This window comes from Trichomonas vaginalis, chromosome IV, assembly GCF_026262505.1.
Source record: "Trichomonas vaginalis G3 chromosome IV, whole genome shotgun sequence".
NCBI classification, from domain to species: Eukaryota; Parabasalia; order Trichomonadida; family Trichomonadidae; genus Trichomonas; species Trichomonas vaginalis.
The window spans coordinates 23736567-23760467 of NC_067206.1; the positions used below are offsets into that span (position 1 = coordinate 23736567).

At 30.5% G+C, this 23901-nt stretch overlaps 7 protein-coding genes and 1 pseudogene across 8 annotated transcripts, besides 2 other annotated features; 4 read left to right on the forward strand and 4 right to left on the reverse strand.

The window, feature by feature from the left end:
• Positions 1 to 940: part of a mobile genetic element that runs on past the window's edge.
• A 986-nt stretch (positions 941 to 1926) lies between these two features.
• On the reverse strand, positions 1927 to 2573 carry TVAGG3_0155730 (histone, subunit A domain-containing protein; the record flags this gene model as incomplete). Its single annotated transcript, XM_001300799.1, has 1 exon — positions 2271 to 2573. The coding sequence occupies one exon, from the start codon at positions 2571 to 2573 to the stop codon at positions 2271 to 2273; it is 303 nt and encodes a 100-aa protein (XP_001300800.1).
• A 1408-nt stretch (positions 2574 to 3981) lies between these two features.
• On the forward strand, positions 3982 to 4758 carry TVAGG3_0155740 (Chain Y Ribosomal Protein S24e; the record flags this gene model as incomplete). The annotated part of the gene is made up of 1 exon (XM_001300798.2): positions 4097 to 4519. One exon carries the CDS (start codon positions 4097 to 4099, stop codon positions 4517 to 4519), a length of 423 nt encoding a protein of 140 aa, XP_001300799.1.
• An 82-nt stretch (positions 4759 to 4840) lies between these two features.
• Positions 4841 to 9538, reverse strand: TVAGG3_0155750 (3',5'-cyclic-nucleotide phosphodiesterase protein; the record flags this gene model as incomplete). Its single annotated transcript, XM_001300797.1, has 1 exon — positions 4864 to 9528. The coding sequence occupies one exon, from the start codon at positions 9526 to 9528 to the stop codon at positions 4864 to 4866; it is 4665 nt and encodes a 1554-aa protein (XP_001300798.1).
• A 1114-nt stretch (positions 9539 to 10652) lies between these two features.
• TVAGG3_0155760 (VPS9 domain family) lies at positions 10653 to 12077 on the reverse strand (the record flags this gene model as incomplete). The annotated part of the gene is made up of 1 exon (XM_001300796.1): positions 10762 to 12072. One exon carries the CDS (start codon positions 12070 to 12072, stop codon positions 10762 to 10764), a length of 1311 nt encoding a protein of 436 aa, XP_001300797.1.
• A 2087-nt stretch (positions 12078 to 14164) lies between these two features.
• On the forward strand, positions 14165 to 14401 carry TVAGG3_0155770 (N-acetylmuramoyl-l-alanine amidase family; the record flags this gene model as incomplete). Its single annotated transcript, XM_051224796.1, has 1 exon — positions 14165 to 14401. The coding sequence occupies one exon, from the start codon at positions 14165 to 14167 to the stop codon at positions 14399 to 14401; it is 237 nt and encodes a 78-aa protein (XP_051109782.1).
• A 599-nt stretch (positions 14402 to 15000) lies between these two features.
• Positions 15001 to 15736, forward strand: TVAGG3_0155780 (uncharacterized protein; the record flags this gene model as incomplete). The annotated part of the gene is made up of 1 exon (XM_051224797.1): positions 15001 to 15736. A coding segment is annotated over one exon (736 nt), but the record flags the coding sequence as incomplete, so codon positions are not given.
• Positions 15737 to 15771: 35 nt separating this feature from the next.
• Positions 15772 to 23901: part of a mobile genetic element that runs on past the window's edge.
• TVAGG3_0155800 lies at positions 17226 to 18124 on the forward strand (annotated as a pseudogene). The gene has a single exon. A coding segment is annotated over exon 1 (899 nt).
• TVAGG3_0155810 (uncharacterized protein) lies at positions 22933 to 23881 on the reverse strand (the record flags this gene model as incomplete). The annotated part of the gene is made up of 1 exon (XM_051224798.1): positions 22933 to 23881. A coding segment is annotated over one exon (949 nt), but the record flags the coding sequence as incomplete, so codon positions are not given.

Below are 23901 nucleotides of genomic sequence, written 5' to 3' on the forward strand. Positions count from 1 at the left end.
GAAAAGGAATGTATGAATAGCTATAAAATGATGAGATGATGTTTTATGGGTTGCTTCCATTTTTTCTGAAATAAATGAATAAATATAATGTTTATAAGTTTTCATATCTTTTATATTCTTAATAACGAATGGTATAGACCTTTCAACTTCGTCTTCCTTCGGTGCTGTTCTTTCATATGAAACATTATTAGTATCTTCAATAATGAAACCACAATCGCATAAAATTTTATATGTACCAATTGTTTCTTTTGATATTTTATCTAACAAATCAAAAACTTTATCAACACCTGCACATTTATTTAAATAATAATTTGTGTAAATATCATGGTCTTCTTTCTTAATCGTATTTGTTGCATATGTTACATTTTTCAGTGCTTTTTTGAATTTTTCAGAATCAAGAGGAGGTGAAAGTAATATACATGGATAATCTCCATCGTCAATAAATTGTAACTTATGTTTATGAATAAATTTTGTGCCTTCTTCTGAAAGTGTTTCATCTATTTCACCATCTAATAAATTTTTAGTAGATTCCAAAAAGTAATTTTTATATCTTTCTTCATGAGATTTTTGAACTTCTGATTCTGAAGCTGGGATATTCATTAAACCCTCTACTTCATTCTCATTATATTTTTCAACTTCTCTTAATTCCTTAATTTTTTCATCTATTTCATCTCTTATTTTTTCCAGTCTTTCAATTTCATCATATTCATCATCTTTAATCCGTTCTTCATAATATTCAGGGAAAACATCAGGTTCTTTAGGTTTTTCTTCTTCAGATGTGGGATATAAGAAATTTATAACATCATCTTTATTCATTTTTCCATCATAATCTAAATCATTTAATAACTCCGCGAATTTTTGACAATTTCTTAAATAATATTTATTAACTTCATAACTCGCCTCCTCTAATATATCCTTTATTTCCTCGTTTGTGAATCCCAATTTTTTAACGTCGTTAGTCTTGACACTCATTTTCATACGAATTAAAAAAATAAATTATTCAAAAAATGTAAGACATGAATTTTTAAAGTTTATTTTTTTATTCATGAAAATAATTATTTCTAATTTCTTTTACTCTCTCGTATATACTAGATTTAAAGAATTCAGAACTTTTACCATAATCTCCTAAATGTTTTCTTATCCCCAACGTGTGCCAGTTATTATATGAAACTGAATAAACTTTATCTTTATCTTTACACCTTTCATCACTTCCAATATATTTATATCTCAGTTTTGATTTAGCATTTTCATATTCATTAGCGTTTAATAATTCACAGTCTTCCTTTTTAAATTGATGTTTAAGATATTCAGGATTTAATACTCTACGTTTATATGCTCCTAACTTAGTTCTAAAGGTTTTTCTACAAAATTTAGGAATTCCATCCTCTTTAATGTCATCAATGATTTCCATTTCATTATTTTCAATTTCTTCTTCTCGTTTATGAGGTCTTTGATTATGACTCCATTGATTCCATGAAATTAAATATTCTTTATCATTATATTTATACCTCATTAGCTTATTTTGGCTTTCATATTCATTTAATAATTCACAATCTTCATTTTTAAATTGAAGTTTAACCCATTCAGGATTTAAACAATGTTTAATTAATCGCGGAATATCTGACATCATCTATATATAGCTTCTTTTATAAAAGATAAAAAAATAAATTATTTTAAAATTAATGTTAATTCTTTAATGATTTATAAATAAATATATTTTAATGCATCGTCTATATATAGATGTTACAAAAAAAGTCACTAAACCCGTACTCATATACTACTCATTTTTGATTGAATTTAATATTTTTTTACACTTAATCATGAATATGTGCCAACAGGATATAATGCATTATAGTTCACTTCAAGGAGATGTATTAAATACACTCTATAGATTCCCACATAAGCTAAAAAAAATTGAACAAATATCTTGGAATTATTTAATGGTAGAATGGCGGTTTATTTAATGTTCAAGATTGAATTCTTGAAGTTTCAAGAAATATTAATGATTTTTTTTTAGAGAAATCATTACAAACTGAAGTAAAAGATGAATAAAAACTGTAATGTTGCTAAAAATCTGCGGAACAATAGAAGATTTCTTAACAAATTTTCTGAGGATCAGAATATTAAATTACGATTAAAATTCGGCCATTAAATATTTAATCGTAATGATGATAAATAGCCGATAATGGGAATGATTATAATTGATGGTTAGTAGTTTCTGAGTTTGAATGAAATATAATCAATATTTTGATCAAAGTCAATACGAATTGTTAAAACATTTTAGTAATCTTTTGCATATCTTCGGCATACTCTGAAAGATCAGGCAATTCATCGACAATTGAATCAAATCCGAGTTTTCGTAATGCTTTGATAACTCCTGTAGAATCTACATACTGCTTAGGACGCTCGGAATTATCAATTGCTGCTAAAGCCATTAGTTCGATAAATTCTGTTGTCATTTCTGTCAAAAATTCAATACTTCCTTGGCACAATCTCACATCTGAGTCTCCAATACCCGCCTTTGCTACTGATTTAACTCTTTGTGGATTCAATCTAATCTCTTCTTCAGTCATTCAATTTCATTGTCACCTTTTGTTTACAGGCGTGCAGTTTTCATGTTTCGACTATTTCATCCTTCATTCATGCTTTTTGGAAGGGCACATTTAGAAATATGAGGGCCATAATTATAAAAGATATAATTTTCTAACACAGAATAGTAAATGAGAGTTTATATTTGCAGATATATCTGAAAAAAATAATACAACGCATTTATGCATAATCAAATCATGCAATATAATTACAATATTTCATCAAATATATCAGCAGCTAATAATATTCGTAATAGAGAGATTTATCAAATGATTATTAGGGAAGTCCATGGACGATTGGAGCGTCCGGGGACTAGATCGCTGTCCATGGACTTGATTCATATCCATGGACAACAACATGTCCATGGATATAAATCAAGTCCGTGAATAAATATCTTGTCCATGTAAATGATACTTGTCCATGGACATGATTCTTGTCCATGGATAAGGCAATTATAACAGACAACAACGCATGATGGACAATGTATATATATATATATATATAAGTAAATGTGGATAAACTCCTCTTAAATATGCAATATATATATATAAGTAAATATGGATAAACTCCTCTTAAATATGCAATATATATATAACGTATGAAACACAAGCTCATCTTTTGTATATAGATATATATTGGTTAACATAATATATTGACACTTTTATCAATATACCCTTAAATAATATATATAATTAAACATATAAAAATAGTATATATATGGAGATATTCCTATTATTTATGCAATATTTATATATAAATTCTTATTAAAAATTATGTTTAAAAATTTAAAAGGATATACTTCTATTGATTGTGCATTATAAATTTATTTAATCAAAAATTTCTAAATAAATAGACGGACTTAATATTTTTTCACGGAAAATGACATTTTATAAGGAATTGGCCACATCCATGGACAGGTATCATTTACATGGACAAGGAGCTTTACATGGACTTGATTCATATCCATGGACATGTTGTTGTCCATGGAAACGAATCAAGTCCATGGACAGCGATCTAGTCCCCGGACGCTCCAATCGTCCACGGACTTCCCTATTATGTCATACCTAAATTCTAGAAATATATAAGAAATTTATGCCAACGAACATGACCAAACTGGTAAATTAAGCATTTAAGATATAATTAATTTTTATATTTATCTTATTGCTGTTTTAATGCTCAGCTTATTGAATTATTTATTCAGATGCTTCATAAGACTTTGTGTTATTAGTCACAAGATAGTAGATTTTGTTCAAATCTAGAGATGAAAATAACAACATGCAAGAGTCAATCATCAACATATTAACAAGTTATGAATTAGACTTGTTTGTGTTTAATTTGATTTTTGAAAAATCAAACCAAATCTGAAAGTATATTTTATTGATGTTTCATAATGGTTTTGTATTGTGTGTCTTTGTTGTATGCATTTTTTAGGTTCGTTTTTCAGTATTTATTGAAGATCTCATTTGTAAATTTTTATCGTCTGGAGGTTTGGGTTGGCCTTTTGGAAATGTCAAAGGTCAGTGTCCACATCCGCAAGTACATTGTCAACAAGCTTCTTGACCGCAAGCAGTTTGTTATTGATATGCAGCATCTTGGTGCTAAAGCTCCAACACGCGACGAGATCAAGGATGAAGTTGCATCCCGCCTTAAGGCCAACAAAGACCTTGTTGTCATTTTTGGTCTTGAGACAAAGTTTGGTGGTGGCCACACAACCGGCTTTGGCTTTGTTTACGATAGCCTTGATGCCCTTAAGAAGACTGAACCAAAGCACCGCCTGATCAAGGCCGGTCTTGCCGAGAAGGGCAAAGTTACTCGTCGTATGCGTAAGAACGCTCGCCGCCAAAAAGTTAAGGTCTGGGGCTCCGGCAAGCGTGCCGAAGCACACAAGATCCGCCGCCAGCAGCGCAAGGAGGAACTTGGCTCACATTAAATTTGATAAATATAGATTACAATGTCAATACACTCATCCTTTCTTGAGTAAAAGGCCATATTTTAACTACTTCCTTATAAATCAAACAAACGAACGAACAAACTTTCAACCATACAAAAGAAATCTTCATTGACATCAATTATATCTTTTGAAAATTCTATACTCTATATAATTTTTTTTTTAAATCACTGGTATCTTTTTTTGAACAACAGTTTTATGAATATGAACTATCAATTGAGATTTAATATCAACCAATAAATATACATAGATATAAATACAAACATTTTATTCAAATATTTTCTAAATAATTTCTTTTGATTAACAAAATTATAACAATTGTTATATCAGATATCTTCATCTGATTTAATCTCTTCATTTTGTTCATCTTTATCTTGATTCTCGTTGCTTTCTTTATTAGAATCATCATTATCTTTAATATGGACACTGTTATTGTCTAATGTTTCGTTATCTTCTAGCTTTTCTTGAGAATTCTTATTGGAATTTATTGGTTCTTCTTTATCTTCTTGTGAATTTTGATTCTCTGAAGAATGTATTTCAGATACATTTTGGTTTTTCTCATTCTTAATATTCTCAATAGAAATTTCTTTTAATTCGTTTGAATTTTGGTTTGAATCAGTTTCATTTTCTTTAATTTCATCATTATCCTTTGATTCTTCCTTAGATTCATTATCAATTTCTTTTGAATCCATGTTAGATTCATTCGAACTTTGGATTTCTTCATTAGAATTCTTTGTTTCTTCTTTGTTTTCGCCAGAATTCTTTGTTTCTTCTTTAGTTTCATCAGAATCCTTTGTTTCTTCTTTAGTTTCATTAGAATCCTTTGTTTCTTCTTTAGTTTCATTAGAATTCTTTGTTTCTTCTTTAGTTTCATTAGAATTCTTTGTTTCTTCTTTAGTTTCATCAGAATCCTTTGTTTCTTCTTTAGTTTCATTAGAATCCTTTGTTTCTTCTTTAGTTTCATTAGAATTCTTTGTTTCTTCTTTAGTTTCATTAGAATCCTTTGTTTCTTCTTTAGTTTCGTTTGATGCTTGATTCTCAAGTTGTTCTCTGAAGTGAGCAATTGCGGCGAGTAAATTATCAACATCCGGTTCAAATCCAGCAATTGATTTTCCAACAGCAGCAAAAAGAGGAAGACAAATGTACATAAAGAAGCCCAAATTACTTTCCTTTTGATTGATGGTAGTTCTGGATGCTTCTCCATCGAAGAACATTCCTTTGCATCTCAAGATTTCTCCGAACATAAAGAAATCACGTGAAAATTCATATCTTTTCTCTTCAAGTTCATTCAAAGGAAGAATTACGTCATGAAGATCAGCACATTTCATAACAGCATCTAGCATTGCATTTAGATGAGTTTCCTTTGATGAATCGAAACCATCTTCTTCTTCAAGGCATTGCTGTAATGTATCCATGATTTCGAAATGTCTGGAAAGATCAGTTGCATGTGCAAATCTAAATGTATCTTTCCAAATATTTCGTTGTTCATCTTCTTTTATATTTTCCAAAATATTACATTCTTCAACTCTTATTATCTCAGTTAATGAGTTACATCCACTATCAACACATATTCCATTGCATTCTGCTATTGCTTCCAATGCAACTTCACCGAGTTCTTCGAAGTTTGGCCGATCAAGTTCACAACATAAACTTGCCAACAACATACTCAAACATTTGTTTTTCGGAGTAGACATCAATTCTTCGAATTTCAATGCGCGAACTAGATATTTAAATGTATCTAATGTATGAGCAAACGATCTAAATCCTTCAGGATATCTAGTGGATATCTCCAAAACAAGCATCAATATTTTTGAAACAGAAATAGTATAAGAAGAAATTAATCCAAGATGATAAAAACCGCTGACAACAATTTTGAAAGCGTCATCAATTGTATCTGTTGCAGCGTAGTCAATCTCTTTCACGGAAATAAGGAGTGATTGTGGGACAGAAGGAGAATTGTCATCATCTTTGATGTATCTCCTTAAATGCATCTTTTTGTCCCACATCTTTGACAATGATTTAATTTGTGATGGTCCAAATTTTGACAAAGAAATTGACAAAAACGTTTTGATCATTTGAATCTCTTCAGGTGTTGCAGCACTCATTGCCGTGAAAATAAAGATTCCGACAGGTTTTTCTTCATCCAAAATTGGTGACCCGACAACAACAGTTTTCAATGGTTTAATAACATCTTTTTGGTTCCCAGAAGATCTGTTTGAACTCAGATAAGAACGAGAAGATGTTTTTGGCTCTGAATCATGTTCTTTATCAGGACTTTCAGGAATAACAGCTTCAATAATTTTCACGGAATATTCAGTTTTTGTCAAACTTTCTTTTGCAAATTCGTAATATTGGTTTCCATCATTTCCATTTTCTTTGAAAAGGGAAACGTCAATGCCATTAACAGAAGGAATTGCCAGATACAAACAACTACTTGCCAAACAAGTAAATTTCAAAGCTTTGTTTGAAATCGAATCAAGAAGTTTTTGAACATCCGAAATCTTCAGATCATTTGAATCAAAATTGATGTCTTCATCCATTTCGGAGAGCATTGATGTGATGGAAATAGATCTATGATGTACAATAGCGTTTTGCAAAGCAACACCACAGATATTTGAGAACGATTGTGCTGTTGTTACATCATTATCATTAAAACAATTTTTGTTTTTGTTCAGACATAAAACAACAGCTAAAACAATTCCTCCTTGTCCTGAAATAGGAAATCCTAAGATATTATTAACTTTTTCTACATCCCCTGCATCAATATTTTTATCATAATATTCGTTTTTGCTTGGATCTTCAACGAGAACTGTCATTTTACTTGAATAAACATAAGAAGCCAATCCATCAGTGATTTGGAATGCTTTGAATTCAGATATATCATTTCCAAAATCACTATGGAATTCATTCTTTTGCGTATCACTTAATAATAATCTGGCGGTTTGACAGTTCAAAAGTGAAGTGATATTTTCTTCAATTCTTTTGATTAAATCTCTTAAATCAAGAGTAGAAGCAATATCAGAGGAAGCATCAAGTAATCTTGTTATTATTACATCATTATTATCATTAGATGTCGTAGGAGCTTGCGAGAAACCAGTTGAAAAAGCAATAGATCTTAGGATAAAAGGCATCAAAGAAGAACAAAGTTGTAAATCATGGGATGTAAAGAAATCATAATCCATTCTTTCTCTCATAACCATTGCCCATGTTTTTCCATCGAATTGTATAGTAGTTACTAATATAGGAGTTGAAGGATCTCCATCAGCTCGTTCACTAAAATTCGCGTGAGTTCCACATCGAGGTAAATTCACATCTTGGCATCTTTTCAAACAATTCGCGACAATTCCAATTGAACAACGATATAAAAGTGTGAAATTGGAGTATTCTGGCATGAACTTTGCATATTCATCACTCCTATTATCGTAATACCAGAACTCAATTGTTTTTGCTTTTATCACTTTTTGAATTGTTTCAATTATGTTGTCAACTGTTTTTGAAGGTGAAGAAATCTGTGCAATGCTTGATGCCATCATCAATCTCATGGGAGGACCAAAGAAAGAACCACCGTAAATCTCAAATTTCCGCATAAAAAATGAAGCTTTTTCTTCATCAGAAATTGAAAAAGGTGACATTTCTTTTTCTCTTGTAATTTGTAAAATTGCGATTGTCATTCCATTGTTTATAAACAAAGGAATAAACAATTGATGGTCTGTTGTATTCGCCTGTATCTGATTAGCTTGTTCTTCATCACTGATATCCGGTAATCTCAACACTGTTTTTTGAGAAGAAACCAATTCAAAAATTGAAACATTTTGTGAAATTTTTGAATCCAAAGTTCTCGAATAATAAAATTTTTCTTTGAAATCATAGATCCATACGATACTTTTTGATGCTTCAAAGTATCCTTTCGCTAGTGGTTCGAATGCTTTATCAAATGTCATTACGTTACATCTGTCCATCATTTGGTCGAAGAATTTTTCATCATTTAATCTGTTCACTAATTTTCTTCTGTAGTCAACATCGTTTGGATTAAGAAATGGCTGAGCTTTGAGTGAAGATGTGGCTGTGGGTGATGGTATTGGCATTGATGATTGCGCTCTTCTGTGGATTGGTCGATTAAAAACTTCGATTTTCTTTGTTTTTGAAAGAGGAGGAACTAATTTATGTTTTTGAGAGATATTGAGGGCTTGAAGGACTTTCGCTTTAGTTGTATTACGTGTTTCTCTGGATTTAGATCGTGATGTTAGTGCCGTTTGTTCAGTTTGGACGGCAATTTGTTCTGTATGTTGAATCTTTACTTTATGCTTAGGTTTTTCTTTCTCCGTTTCTTTTGGTGGTGTTTCAAACATTGAAAAATACCCTTTGTACTGTTCTTTCGATAGTAAATTCCACTGATAATTCTTAAATAAAAATAAAGCTTTGTCTTTGTCTGTATTGTAGAGCTGAGATACCATTATAGCAAATAGTTCTTGATTGTAATCTGTATTTTCGGCCATTCTAACAATTTGAATAATAATATTCGGATTTACTAAATAAATTAGATGACTTGGATCTGTAAGGAGTTTCTCATAGTTTGCACATGCATTTTTAATAGCAGTTTTATCTGCTTCTGTAGTTTTTCGCGGATTTATTTTTTGTAAATTTTCAACAACGATTTCTTTTGATAATTCTTGGAGATTTTGAGCTTTGATATATGCTTCGCACCGTGATACTAATGATTGTACCATCCAATCTTTTGCCATGTGATACAAATCAAAAATATAATCAAGGTAAAAGTGGGTGAGTTTGTTATTGCATGCATCTAACAGTAAGTGAAACACGTGATTTGAATAACTAGAATCATCTATAACAAGCTTGAGAGGATTATTTTGATATAAAGTTTTAAAATAAGGAGAAGCTTGTGATAAAAGAAGAGGATCTTCAATTGGAACTTGTTCATCTTTATAAACAATCATGTATTGCTGCTGTCCAATCTCCTCTTCTTCAGTCATTCAAAATAACGAACAATTTTGTCAGAAAAATACAAATCAAGTTATCCATCATGTTTGCTGAGAAAATATATATCATATTAGATATTTTATGCAGAGGTGCTTTACATGTTCATGAATATCAGCCAGAATGTACAAGAAGAAGTCAATTCAAATGAAATATATTTTTACTGAGTTGCAAATGTTGTTGAGAAAAGTTAATGCCTGGAAATGAATGGCCTTGGTTTGGTCGTTAGTGAATTCTCCCTTCAAAAGTATGTTTTATCTTAGCTCATAAGAAAGATCCTTTTTTCCATATGAACTTCAACTTTTGGTTGGGGAGTTATGCAAACTTTAATTTTTAATACTCTTCAATCAAATGTCCCATTACATATGTCATATTGTGTCTTATACACCCATGCAATTATGTCTATTGGTCAAAACGAAAGTTAAATCAGATGAAGTAATGCAAATGAGAAAAAAAAACTTGAAAGATAGATGATTTGTTGCTATTGCTCTTCTCTGCAGCATAAAATCATTTAACAGTTAAATATATCATTTCTTTATCTCAGAATATAAATTATGCATATTCTGCATTATGAGGAGGTGTTTATTCTATTCAAATAATGATTATTCATCGTAAAATTTTGATATAAATCACCATCAAGTTTTTTTACTAAATTCGCCTCTCTTTGGGAGTTTGATTGATCTTTTGAGGTCGAAACCAATAAATTAACATCACTAAAAAGAATCGCTTAAAGACGAATTCATATTTATGGATGTTTAAACATAACTTTTTCATCGTTACTTCCTGTCAATAATACATAATTTATATGGAGATTGGAAAGTTTACATGTGACTATCTTAAGATAGCCACATAAAAGTAACATTCACACATATAGCCTGCGATTCTAGTGTTAAAGATGAAAGAGTAAATATATACAGGTAATTTTTTAGGTATGAATTAGACAACGACATTGAAAAATATTCGTACATAAAGATGTTTAAAAATAGTGTTCATAGAGACAATTAACTTCATCTCAACACATACACACATAAAAATATTAATTTGATATATATATATACAAACAGATAATTCTTCAAAGGTTATAATTAGACAAGTAACTTCATCTAAAAATATTCACACATAAAGATGTTTAAAAATAGTGTTCATAGAGACAATTAACTTCATCTCAATGAATACACATAAAAATATTAATTTGATATATATACAAACAGATAATTCTTAAAAAAAAACTAATTAGACAATTTTTTGCATTGAACTAATGCAGCAGAAATAGTCATATTTGCGTACTCCAATTGCGAAGTCAGTGCAGTGATTGGAGAGAAGTTTTGTACGAAAGAAAACACTTCTTCTACGTTTGGCAAGTCGCAGGAGTGCAAAACAAGGAGAAAAAGGCCAAAAACGCAGTCGAATGTCGATGCATCATCTCTGTTTTTTTCGGTTGATGCGTCAAACGCATAGACCTTTATGTCAGAGAGAGCACTGTATATCCTGTCCATGACATCGAATGGAGATGTCATGTATGCACTGGAGTTGATTTTTTCGGCTGCTTCTGTCAGTTTTTTACTTTTTGAAACAATTACACGGACTGAATCTCCATCTTCGTGGGGAGGTAGGAATTCCTTCTTCACAGCTATCTGGTCGATGGTTATTGACTCGCTTTTTGGCCTAAAATGTGGTTCTTCATTTCGGAAAAAATAATCTGGGTTGGATTGGATGCAGGCATTGAAAATCGAGCGGAACGTCGTCCAGAGAATGATGTTCTGCTCGTTTTCATCTGTAATTTCAAACTCTTCTGAAATATTTTTGATTAATTGGACAATTTCGTCACTGAATACGTGCGGATCCTTTTGTAATGAGATGTTCATGATGTCTCGGATCTGGTCTGCGAAAATAAAGTTATTGGAAAAAAGTAATTGATTCAATCTTTCTTGATATGGATTTTCTGGGATGATACAGTGCTTAGTACGGTCAAAAACAGCTTTCATTGAGAATATGATGTTCCGAAGTATCGATTTCTGACTAGAAAAGTCACTTATTGAAAGTTCAAGAGATGTAATTTTCGAAATGTAGTCAGAATCACGAGAATTGAGCTGAATAACTTTTCTATCATCATTTAAAAGTTGCCAATAAATTGATTGTTCATTGATTTTTATAATTACTTGTCGAGTTTTTCTGGCTACTTGTTTTAGAGCAGAAAGGAGCTCATCCATAGAATGTATGATGTCATTGTATGTTTTAATTCGTTGGTTGTATATCTTATTCTGTAGATAAAAGTGATAATGAGCATATGATGTGGATTCATCGCTTAATCCATGGCTGATTTCGCGAATATATGGCTTCTCTGGCTTGCTGGGAATGATTGTTTCGTTTATCATTTTTTCTAAACGTGCAATAGTTTGAGGTAAAAGGTTATCGTTGATTTCGTTCTTGTTTTTAGAAGTAATGGAAGTGATTTCGACGTATTTGATCATGTTTTGGTGATGAAGAAGCCAGTTATTTAAAGGATCATTCGAGAAATCATATGTTTCATCATCACTCATTTTTTAGTCATAATTATTGGCGTGCAACGCCGATAGAAATTAAATCGTTAAGATTTCATACATAAATAATCGTTTGCGAGAGAATTACATTCTTATTGCATTTGAAACAGGCTTTGTACATGTAAAAAACATTAAAAAAATAATATCTCTCGAATATGGTTATTGAGTAGTAGGGTATGAAGGGTTGTGTGACTTTTTTTGTTACATCTATATATAGACGATGTATTAAAATATATTTATTTATAAATCATTTAAAAAATTAACATTAATTTTAAAATAATTTATTTTTTTATCTTTTATAAAAGAAGCTATATATAGATGATGTCAGATATTCCGCGATTAATTAAACATTGTTTAAATCCTGAATGGGTTAAACTTCAATTTAAAAAGGAAGACTGTGAATTATTAAATGAATATGAAAGCCAAAATAAGCTAATGAGGTATAAATATAATGATAAAGAATATTTAATTTCATGGAATCAATGGAGTCATAATCAAAGACCTCATAAACGAGAAGAAGAAATGGAAAATAATGAAATGGAAATCATTGATGACATTAAAGAGGATGGAATTCCTAAATTTTGTAGAAAAACCTTTAGAACTAAGTTAGGAGCATATAAACGTAGAGTATTAATCCTGAATATCTTAAACATATATTTAAAAAGGAAGACTGTGAATTATTAAACGTTAATGAATATGAAAATGCTAAATCAAAACTGAGATATAAATATATTGGAAGTGATGAAAGGTGTAAAGATAAAGATAAAGTTTATTCAGTTTCATATAATAACTGGCACACGTTAGGGATAAGAAAACATTTAGGAGATTATGGGAAATGTTCTGAATTCTTTAAATCTAGTATATATGAGAGAGTAAAAGAAATTAGAAATAATTATTTTCATGAATAAAAGATTCACTACCATAATGAAATAAAAAAATAATTTTTTAAAAAATAAACTTTAAAAATTCATGTCTTACATTTTTTGAATAAATGAAGGGTCCCTCGGTCCCTCGGTCCCTCGGTTAATTAACATCTTTTTGAAAATAGTGACAACATGACATTTTGACAACAGGGAAAAAAAAGGAGGAAATTCATGTCTTACATTTTTTGAAAATTTATTTTTTTAATTCGTAAGAAAATGAGTGGATCAAGATTCGTAACCGTCAATCAATTAATGGATGCTCTTTCACCAATTCTTGAAAATGTTAAACAAGTAGATGTTTATTTCGATGATTATGTAGAAAGTTTATATTATAAAGGTAAACATAATATTAAACCCATTGCTTTTGCATTTGATAATAAATTAATTGAAAATGCAAAAATTTGGAAATTAATTCCGAATATTGAATTTATAACAAATATTAATGATAAATGGTTTAAACGAATTCCAACCACAAAAGTTCTTTGTAAATTAATGATCAAAACTGAGGAAAAAGAATTTAACGAGTTTAAATATCATCCAAATAAAGTTTCAGAACTAGAAAATGAAAAACTTCAGAAAAAATTAAACGATAGACTTTCAAATGATCGTATTGAAAAAATAAATAAACTAGCAGAAGTTGCATTTAATAATGAAATATTTGATGAATATAACCTTGAACTCAGTGATGGACTTTAAGTCCTGGGCACTTCATGCCTTGGGCTTTAAGGACCCGGGCTCAACGAGTCATGATTTATGAAATCAATAATTTGATTTATTCTTTCTTCAATAATTTCTATTCTTTTTGTTAAATCATCAATTTTCATTAATGAGGTGATTCTTGATTGAGGAATAGATTTCAAACTAACCACCCCCTTTATTTTTGAAATTTTGAATCCATCAACTTTAAACATTTTATTCAATTTACACGTTGTCAATTCTTCAAATAATTTTTTATTATTAGCATAATAGTCATTAAATTCTTCAACAGATGAAAAAATTTTTGTTTCAGTAATTGGTTTAATAATGTTTATTTTTTGTTGAACATTTTCACTTTCATTTATTTCTTCCTCCTCTGTTTCATTTATTTTTAAAATCGGTTTCATTTATCATTAAATAAAAATTAGAATATAAGTGATGAAATATATTTTTTAATTAATATTAAATCAGAAATGGCTGCAGGATTCTTTAAAAAATTATGGGAAGGAATTAAGAAAGCTGCAAGTTGGGTTCATCAGAAAATAATAAAACCCATTGCAAACTTTTTGGCACCAGTAGCGAAAACGGCAGGAACTATCATAGGTGGAGTATTAGGTGCTAAAGCAGGTAATCCGGCGATGGGAGCACAAGCAGGTAACGCAGTTGGTGGAATTGCTGAAGGAATACTTAATAAAATAGGAGGTAAATAGTGGAAAAATAAATAAATATTATTTTTATCTCAATATCGGTTGTAGTCGACGATAAACTTTATCTCCTTTATTTAATACTTTCCTTACCGGAACATTAGGTGCTATTTGTTCTGCAACGTCACTAATTGCTTCTTTATTCTTAAATATCCAATTTGCTCCTTCTTCATTGTTTCCCAAACTTTATGTGCTCCTCTTTTTACTTTATCCCATAACTTTTTAAAGAATCCTGCAGCCATAGTTGATTATTTCATTAAAATTAAAAATTCATTTTCATCTTTTAATTTTGATTTTTTATATTATCATAAATGACGACTAACTATTTAGTGCCAAACACTAAACCGATTAATGGAAATGTATTTCATTCATTCGAAAAGATAAATGAAATATTCGCAAAGAATGACGGTAGAAGATATTATAGAGAACTTGAAAGTTCATGCTATGACTCTGATGCTCCATATTTTGATGATAAACAAACTCATTTAAGAATTACAAATCCGGCTCATGATGTGAACCAATTAGGTGACACATATATTAAACGCAAAGTTAAAGCAACTCTAGTTTCAAATAAAGCTTTCACATGCGATGACGCTTTTAAATGCATGCGTTTATTCGTTGGTTACAAATCATCAAATCAAAGCTTTAAACAATTAGAAGTAGAAACTGAAAGAGGTGATGCCGGTTATCTTCAGATGGATTGCGCCCGTGAATCTTTCGCATTTGCAACATATAAACCAAAATCAGAAAGGAAAGTTAAAAAGTTTGTTCATTCGTTATATAATAATGTTCAAAAATATGATAACTCAGTATGTGGTAAATATATTGACCCTTCAGAAGTTTTCAAGAAAGCAAATGAAGAAGTTGATGTCACTTTTGATATGATTATTCCGGTAAATGATTTGTTAGCATTTCAGGCGTTCGATGATTATCCTAAATCATTTGGTGAAATCATTCTTAAATATTATGTTTTCAGGGATAGTTTAGTATTTTGTCAGGTTGACCCGTTAAGAGTTGCTGATTTACAAAATTACGTTTATGAAAAGATAACTGATGTAAATTATGAAAAGATTATGAATCATGTTTATAAATATGATCGCAAATTCCAACAAATCGGACTTCCTGCCAAATTAATTACAAGCTTAGCCGCTACATCTGCTGACGCAAAAGTTGATGACGTTATTATTTCATGCACAAAGATGGAAGTTTTAGAGGATAAATGCATTACACCAGGATACGGTTTAATTGAAGAATCAGTTAAAGCAATACCACGTTTATTCAGTAAGGAAGATCCATTCATGATTCCAGCTCAACATATTGACGTTCGTTCACTAAATGGAGGTTGCATCACTCCTGAAGGTATCAGTTCTGATTTCTCATACGCTCTTCATAATGTTACAGATGTTGTGTTAGCATTTCCGAAGAATGCAATGCAAAGAACAGTTTTAGAAAATCCAATGCTTCGAGGTCTTCAGGTCACTATAGATTCCAGAAACTTCCCCGATCAAGCGATGACCACAGTGGGTGACATATTCTTTACACGTATGCTTCAAGCTTCTGATTTAGATGGAGTGAATGAATGCACAGAAGAATACGAGGACTCATTAACTAGACCACTGAATGATGATAATGGCACGCCATTAGCTAGAACATGGAAAGACCAAACTTCATTCTTATGCACTATTCCAGTTCAACGTGATGGAGCGGGTATATTCTTTGATGGATTAGAAACTTTCAACTCACAAGTTACAGTACAAGTGAAAGCTTATCCAATCATTCAGGGTGAAATGACACTTACTGTTCAAAGGTGACAAATCCTCCTCAGGTTTGGTTTACTAGGACTACGTATTGGACATGGACACCGGATGAAGGTTTGAAATATCATCCAACAGGTACACCACCACAGTATAGAAGTTCATATGATGAAATATTGATGAATAGAAATGTTTAAAATTATAAATTTATTTTTGATTAAATGGATTTCAATTCTGAAGAATTAGCGGGAGTATATAATACATACGTAGATGATATGATTAATGAAGCATTGAGTGATAATAAAAATGCTCTATCTAAGGAAAAATTAATGAAAATTCCATATTCTGAATGTTACTTAAATTCAATCACTGCAGCAATTGGTAAACAAAATAAAGGTAAAACATTAACGATATTAAAACAAATTATCATTATTGCTAACACTTCACCTTATTCTCATGTGTTAATTTATATCAACCGTTCAGGTTCACCTTCTGATGATACATTTGAATTTTAAAGCATTTAATCAAAATTCCAATTATTTATTTATCACAAGAAGAAGCGGAAGATTATTTGAAAAACTTTTTAATGTATAAAGAGTTATATAATACAATCAAGAAGCAAGGATTAGAGGATAAAATTATTGATAAACAAAGGGATGAATTATTTGAAACACTTTCTATTTCAAATTTTGATAGAGAATTTTTGCATTCACTAATTTTTCTAGATGATGCCGTGAAATCAAAACTAATAACTAATGAGAAATCATATTTTAATCAATTATTAACTCAATGTCGACACATTCAGTGTTCATTCTTTATGGCTGTTCAATACTTTAAAGCATTAAGCACAAACATTAAATCAAACCTGTCCACACTTTTCATTTTCAGTGGGTTTAGTCGTCAACAGTTGAACGTTATGCTTTATCAAGTGAATTTACCAATGAGCATTAATGAACTTTACACACAATATCAACAATTAGGAGAACATGGAAAAATAATAGTTGATTTAAATAAAGGTTCCATTAAATTCGAATAACTTTTTATAATTAATTTTTATTTTTTATTTATAATTAAACATGACAGAAATTGCAAATCTTCTACAGGTTCCATTAAAACAAGGGACAAACAAAAAGGGTGCATATAATAGAACTATGAAAGTTCCAGACGGAATGAAAGAATTAGTCCACATTGTTGCCGGTCTTCAAAAAGATGTTAAACAAATGAGAAACGTTTTAACATTACCAGAAGCTCAAGCATATGCCAAACGTCAAGGTCCAAATTGGGAAGCACATGAAGCAGACATTACAGGACCAAATGGAAAACCTGATGGTATAAATGAAGTCTTTGTTACTGATGGTCAAGGAAATATTAAAGTCATAAATGGGTATAAATTAACAATGACGGATTATCCTAAACGTAAAGCATATAATGAATGTTATCCTATACAATTTGATGAAAATGGAAAAGCTGTTAAACAATACATTGGAGAAGGTGAAAATGGTTCAATATATTCATACCATCTTATTCCATATTCTTATTTCAATGAAAAATTAAATGCTGTTGAAGAGGGACCGGATGGATTACCACGATATGTTAATCAGTTTGATGGTCAATATGCAAATTTGAGACCTGAAATTCCAGCTAAGAAATTCTTTAAAGTTGCTTTATTCGATCCAGTGTTCAATGAACAGAAAGAAGCAATGAAAGCAGAATTTAAACCAATTCAAGTGGCAAGAATTTCTTCATCTTCACTTTCAGAAGCGTTCAAGGAATTGATAAAGAAACCACTTTATTCTCAACAAGGTTATAACTTTGATTTAATTAAAGAAAGTGATAGACGTAAATTAGAAAATCAGATGGTTTTAAGAATGCATGTAATGAAATGATTAAAGATATTGTAAATGATAAAATAAGACTGGAAGAAACTCAAAGCAATATCAATAACATAATTGGTGCAGTTACAAAGAAAGTATAAGCAAACAAGGATGAACCTTGGGATATTACCGTAACAACTAAATAAAACTTTAAATATATTTTTCTTTTTTTTATTCGATTATAAATGAGAAGACGTTTCACTAGTCAAAAGACACGCAAAAGCAGAGATTACGGTTGGTTATAACGTAAATGATGATAAATCACGAATTATTCAAAATGTTAAAGTTAATGTAAGTCCTGAATTAACAAGGTCAGCAACTCAACCAAATTTATTAACTCGTGACTTACCAAAGAAAGAAGAGGAGCAAAATAAAGAAGATGGAGACCCAATCATTTTATCTGAACCCGGTAAAGAACCTGTTGAAATTCCCACTTATCCAACATACCCCCCACCACTTTCATCAAACATCGAGAACCCAGGAATCTACGATTCCAGTCGCAATGCGCCATATAAAATAGACATTAATTCTGAATTAATGAAAATATATCGCGATATCATAACTGATAATTATGATTCAATAATAAATTTAATTGACCAATCCGGTTTAATTATTTTACCTTATGAATCATTAATTCACATTATCGCCATTCTTTGTGATGTTCAAGATTCAGACGTTAAGATTCAATTTTTCATAGATGATGAGGTTTCATGCTGCGGAACGGTTGCAAAAATAAATCCTATAAAGGATATTAGCACAATTAAGATATCAAAGAACGAACAAACTGAACTTCATTTAACATATAATGATATTTATAATAAAATAGTTGATGAATATAAAATATCACTTGAAAAATTCTTTGTTAAGGCTATTTAATATTCAAGCATTAACATTATCGAATAATAATCCTTTGAATCATAATCAATAATAATTGACCTTTCGCCAGTTTCTATCGTTTGTTTTATTTCTTTTTGTTCCCCACTATCTGGATCGGTCATTGTAATTGTTTTTGTTATAGTATCAGCTTTATCTTTAACTTCAATCTTTTTTCCATCGGGATATTTAAACCAAAATTCCAAAAATTCGATATTGTCAATCTGTTCATATTTTAATCTATCAATTACATTTTTAATACCATCTGAAAATCTTATGAAATGGTCATTATATGGGTTTGATTGAACTAAATTTGAATGAAGTGAAATATAACCTGATGATGAATATGACATCGACTCATATTTTCTGAAAACACTAAAATTTATAACATGAATGAATTTCTTATTCGTTGAATTTATGAATTCTTGAGGTAATCTTATTCTAGTTTTATTTATCACTGGAAAATAACGCTTTACCATATTTTTAATCGTAATAAAAAAATGTCAATTATCAATATTATTTCGAATAATAACTGTGAATTAAATTTAACAGTTAGTGGAATTTATAATGTTACTCTCGTTTCTGTGAGTGGTAAATTTAATCCCATTCTTTTAGACCCTTCAGATTATATATCATTTATTAAAGATGACATGAAAAAACGTATAATATGTATATAAATAATGTAATAGTGAAATGGGATATTAACACAATTTTAAGTTATTTAAATGAATCATTTATCGTATGGTATGAAGAAAATTTTAAATCAAAACCTGATAAACTTTTTGAACTTGATGAAATAAATAACCTTATTAAATTTCCGCTGAAAATTAAATTTTGTACTCCTCGTTTTCGTTCATTGTTGGGGATATTAAATTTTGAAAAAGATGTTGGGGATGTTTTGTATTCTGACACTGGTTCCAATTTCATTTTAATCAAATGTGATAAAGTTAATACCCAATGAGATTTTCACACCAAACATTAGACCCTAACTCTTACCCATCAATTCAAAACATTTTATCCATCAACTTAAACACATTTTCTTTATCATATCCGTTTCAATTATCCGGGAATTCATTTATTCTTCATTCAAAAGATTTATCAAATATTAAATTTAGAATAACTGACCTATTTGATTGTGATTTAGAATTCATGAATGAGATATTATGGCAATTTCAAATAGAAAAAATAGCTGATGAGATAACGGATTAAATATTTATTTTTAAATCATAATAAATGATTAAACAACAGCAACCACAACAACTTAAGGCACAAAGCACCCAGGTCCCTCAGACCATTACATACGCCATATATGCATATAATTCAAAGACGGCAGAACAAACGCAAAGGTTGAAATATGGAGATTTGGAGATAGTATTGAAAAATGAACATTTCGAATTCGTTTGCAAAGGTGGTGCAGTGATATCAAATATAAAAGAAATTTTATTTATGAATTCTAAATTAAAGGTATAACGGATGATATAACATCAATTCCACCAGAAGAACAGAGATATTACGCATTAAATGCATTTCCTAAAGTTTTGAAGATTGGAAGATTTAATTTAAATGAGGAATTCATAGAAGGTTTCCTAAATGACATAATGAAGAAAGCAGATAAGGGATGGGTGGCTAGTGTGTTAGTGAAGAAGGCGGATAAGGAATATGTGGATGAAAAAGATAACGAAATGAAAGAAAGGGTTGACTGGTACCATGAATGGACATCGAAGATTTTAAAAACTAAAGCTGATACAGGGTGGGTTTCAGGATGTTTAGACCTTAAAGCGGATAAAACATATGTTAACGATGAGTTAGAGAAGAAAGCAAATAAGACTCATACACATACAAGTTTTACAACTGTTGCTATAGAAAGTATTGAAGGAACGGTTGAAGAAACTGGTGGGGATGTATTATATTGTAAACCTCCTAACTTTCCACAAGGTTTAACATCGGATGACGACATAACGACGATGAGAAACATTAGATGTAAAGATGTTTATGTCATGAAGGATGAACATAATATTAAATTCACTGCTCAAGATTTATATGAGAAGAAAGCAGACAAAACAGAGCTTCAAACATTAAAGCGGAAATACTTCAAACATTATATCCTATAGGCTCTATTTATACGTCAATGAACTCTACCAGACCAGAAGTAGTACTTGGTTTTGGAACTTGGACTCAAATAGTTGACAGGTTTTTGTATTGTGCAAACTCTTCAAAGGAAACAGGTGGAAGTAAAACGATTTCAGGTGAAAACTTACCTGCACATAGTCACTACATAGATTTAAGTACATCTCAAGCAGGTTGGCATAAGCATAGATATTGGGATTGGTCAGCAATGATAAAAGGTAAAGGATATGATGTTAAAGACGACGTTAAGTTTGCTATAAATTGTTTCTGGAGTAACACTGAGGGAGGAGGAAACCATATACATAATGTTTCAGGATATACACAAACAACGGGACAAAGTAAAGAATACATGCCACCATTTATGACTGTATTCACATGGTATAGAGTTCAATGAATGAACTAAATATATTTTATGTCTGTAATTAATTAGGTAATGAAGTAATGGATGAACTGCAGAAATAAATGTTTACGTTAATGTTTACGTTAAGTGACTCAAAGAGTCCGGAGACAAAGTCTCATGTTTTAGGTTATTCAATAATTAATTATTTTTGAATAAATGAAGGGTCCCTCGGTCCCTCGGTCCCTCGGTTAATTAACATCTTTTTGAAAATGATGACAACATGACATTTAGACAACAGGGGAAAAAAGGAGGAAATTCATGTCTTACATTTTTTGAATAAATGAAGGGTCCCTCGGTCCCTCGGTCCCTCGGTTAATTAACATCTTTTTGAAAATGATGACAACATGACATTTAGACAACAGGGGAAAAAAGGAGGAAATTCATGTCTTACATTTTTTGAATAAATGAAGGGTCCCTCGGTCCCTCGGTCCCTCGGTTAATTAACATCTTTTTGAAAATGATGACAACATGACATTTAGACAACAGGGGAAAAAAGGAGGAAATTCATGTCTTACATTTTTTGAATAAATGAAGGGTCCCTCGGTCCCTCGGTCCCTCGGTTAATTAACATCTTTTTGAAAATGATGACAACATGACATTTAGACAACAGGGGAAAAAAGGAGGAAATTCATGTCTTACATTTTTTGAATAAATGAAGGGTCCCTCGGTCCCTCGGTCCCTCGGTTAATTAACATCTTTTTGAAAATGATGACAACATGACATTTAGACAACATAGTGGGATTAATGCAAAAATAAATTCCAATCATACTTTATAAAGCTTCATTTACAGGTATTTCATCGTCAGTAAATGAATCCTCATTATCGTTTGGTTCAACCTGTTTATATAATCCTTTCATTTCTTCTTTCAAAACATAATACCACGTATGTTTACCGTCTGTTTTTCTTTGTTTCTTTTCACATTTATCCTTAATACTCATTTGAAAATTCTTATCTTTCATGTCTGATGGTTTGCAGAATAGAGCATTTTTACACATCATACCTGCACACAATTCATCATAATGTGTATTTATCCATTCATCTAAAGGATTTGTTGATAACTCGATTAAATCTTGTTTGGCTTCAGTCATCGGTATGATTCGTACATTAAATGATGAAAGGTCGTAATTGATAAAATATGTTAGTAAATTATCATAAAATTCCTTTGTGCATGAATCCATTAAATTCTTGAAGTAATTAAATTGACCCTTAAATTTACCATTAACCCTTAAAACTACGTATCTTCTGTCTCCAACTTCAATTTTGACAGGGTAAACGTTATTAGTTACGAAAATAAAATTGGCAACATTCTGAGCAGTTCTTCTGGGTTGATTCTTTTCATTAATTCTTATCTCATTATCCGTTATAATTGATTTCAAAGCGTTGAAGTTTGCGAGTCTGTCTTCACCTACATTTTGAGTTCATTAAGTACAAGAAACATTTTATTTTCAACAACTGAATTGAAATTACCCGTTAGCTCACTTATTTCGGTAATGTTTTTACATGAATAACCAGCGAGAAGTTCAGAAATAATGTCTGTAAATCTGTTTTTACCTATTCCCTGAAGTCCTTTCAAAATAATTGCTGTTTCATTCTTGATTCCGGGATGTTGAATCATTGATGCAATCCAGCCGAGTAGGTATTTATACACTTCATCGTTATTATCACAAATGGCTTCTTTAATGAAATTCATAAACATCTCAATTTTTGAGTAATCAGGCTTTTCGAGAACGTTGTATTTATAACCTTGAAACGTTGAGAAAACATCTGGGGAATCAGATTTAAAGCAAACACCCATAACGGTTAATGAGGATAATTGATTTAGTAGTACGTCCCATGCTGTTATGGTTTTACCTTCTTCTTTAAATAATTTAATCATTTTGAGTGACTCTTTCATGTTTGATTGAAGAACGAATGATATTTGATTCATTTTATCATGAATATTATAGTCTTTTTGAATGAAGTATTTGTTTCCACAATCTACAAAACGAATGACACGTGATAAATCCTCAATTACTTCAGAACTGTTTTTATACTGATGATTTTCAGCTTTACGTCTAATATCTGTTATCAAAAACGAGTCATCAAGTTTTATATCAAATGTTATTTTTGGCTTACGTAATAAAGGTAAAACATATTCATCATAATATTCCTTTTGATAAAGTTTCAGAATCTTCACCAAAACAAATGGAGAAGTCATTAAATGTGCATATCTATCACGTGCTTTTTCAAAATTACTTTTTGCATTTTCTGTTAAACTGCAGAAGTTATAAACGTTGTCGTATGCTTCATTAATTAAATGATTAGGTAACGAATTAATAGCTTGAAACAGTGTGAATAATGTAACTTCTTTTTCTAAATTCATGTTTCCACCATCATTATGTACTTCAAAATCACAGATGCCATCAACTATGCTCTGGGCAAGTTTATCGTCAATGTTTACATCTTTGTCTTCATTCATTATATTCTTTATTTCTTCGT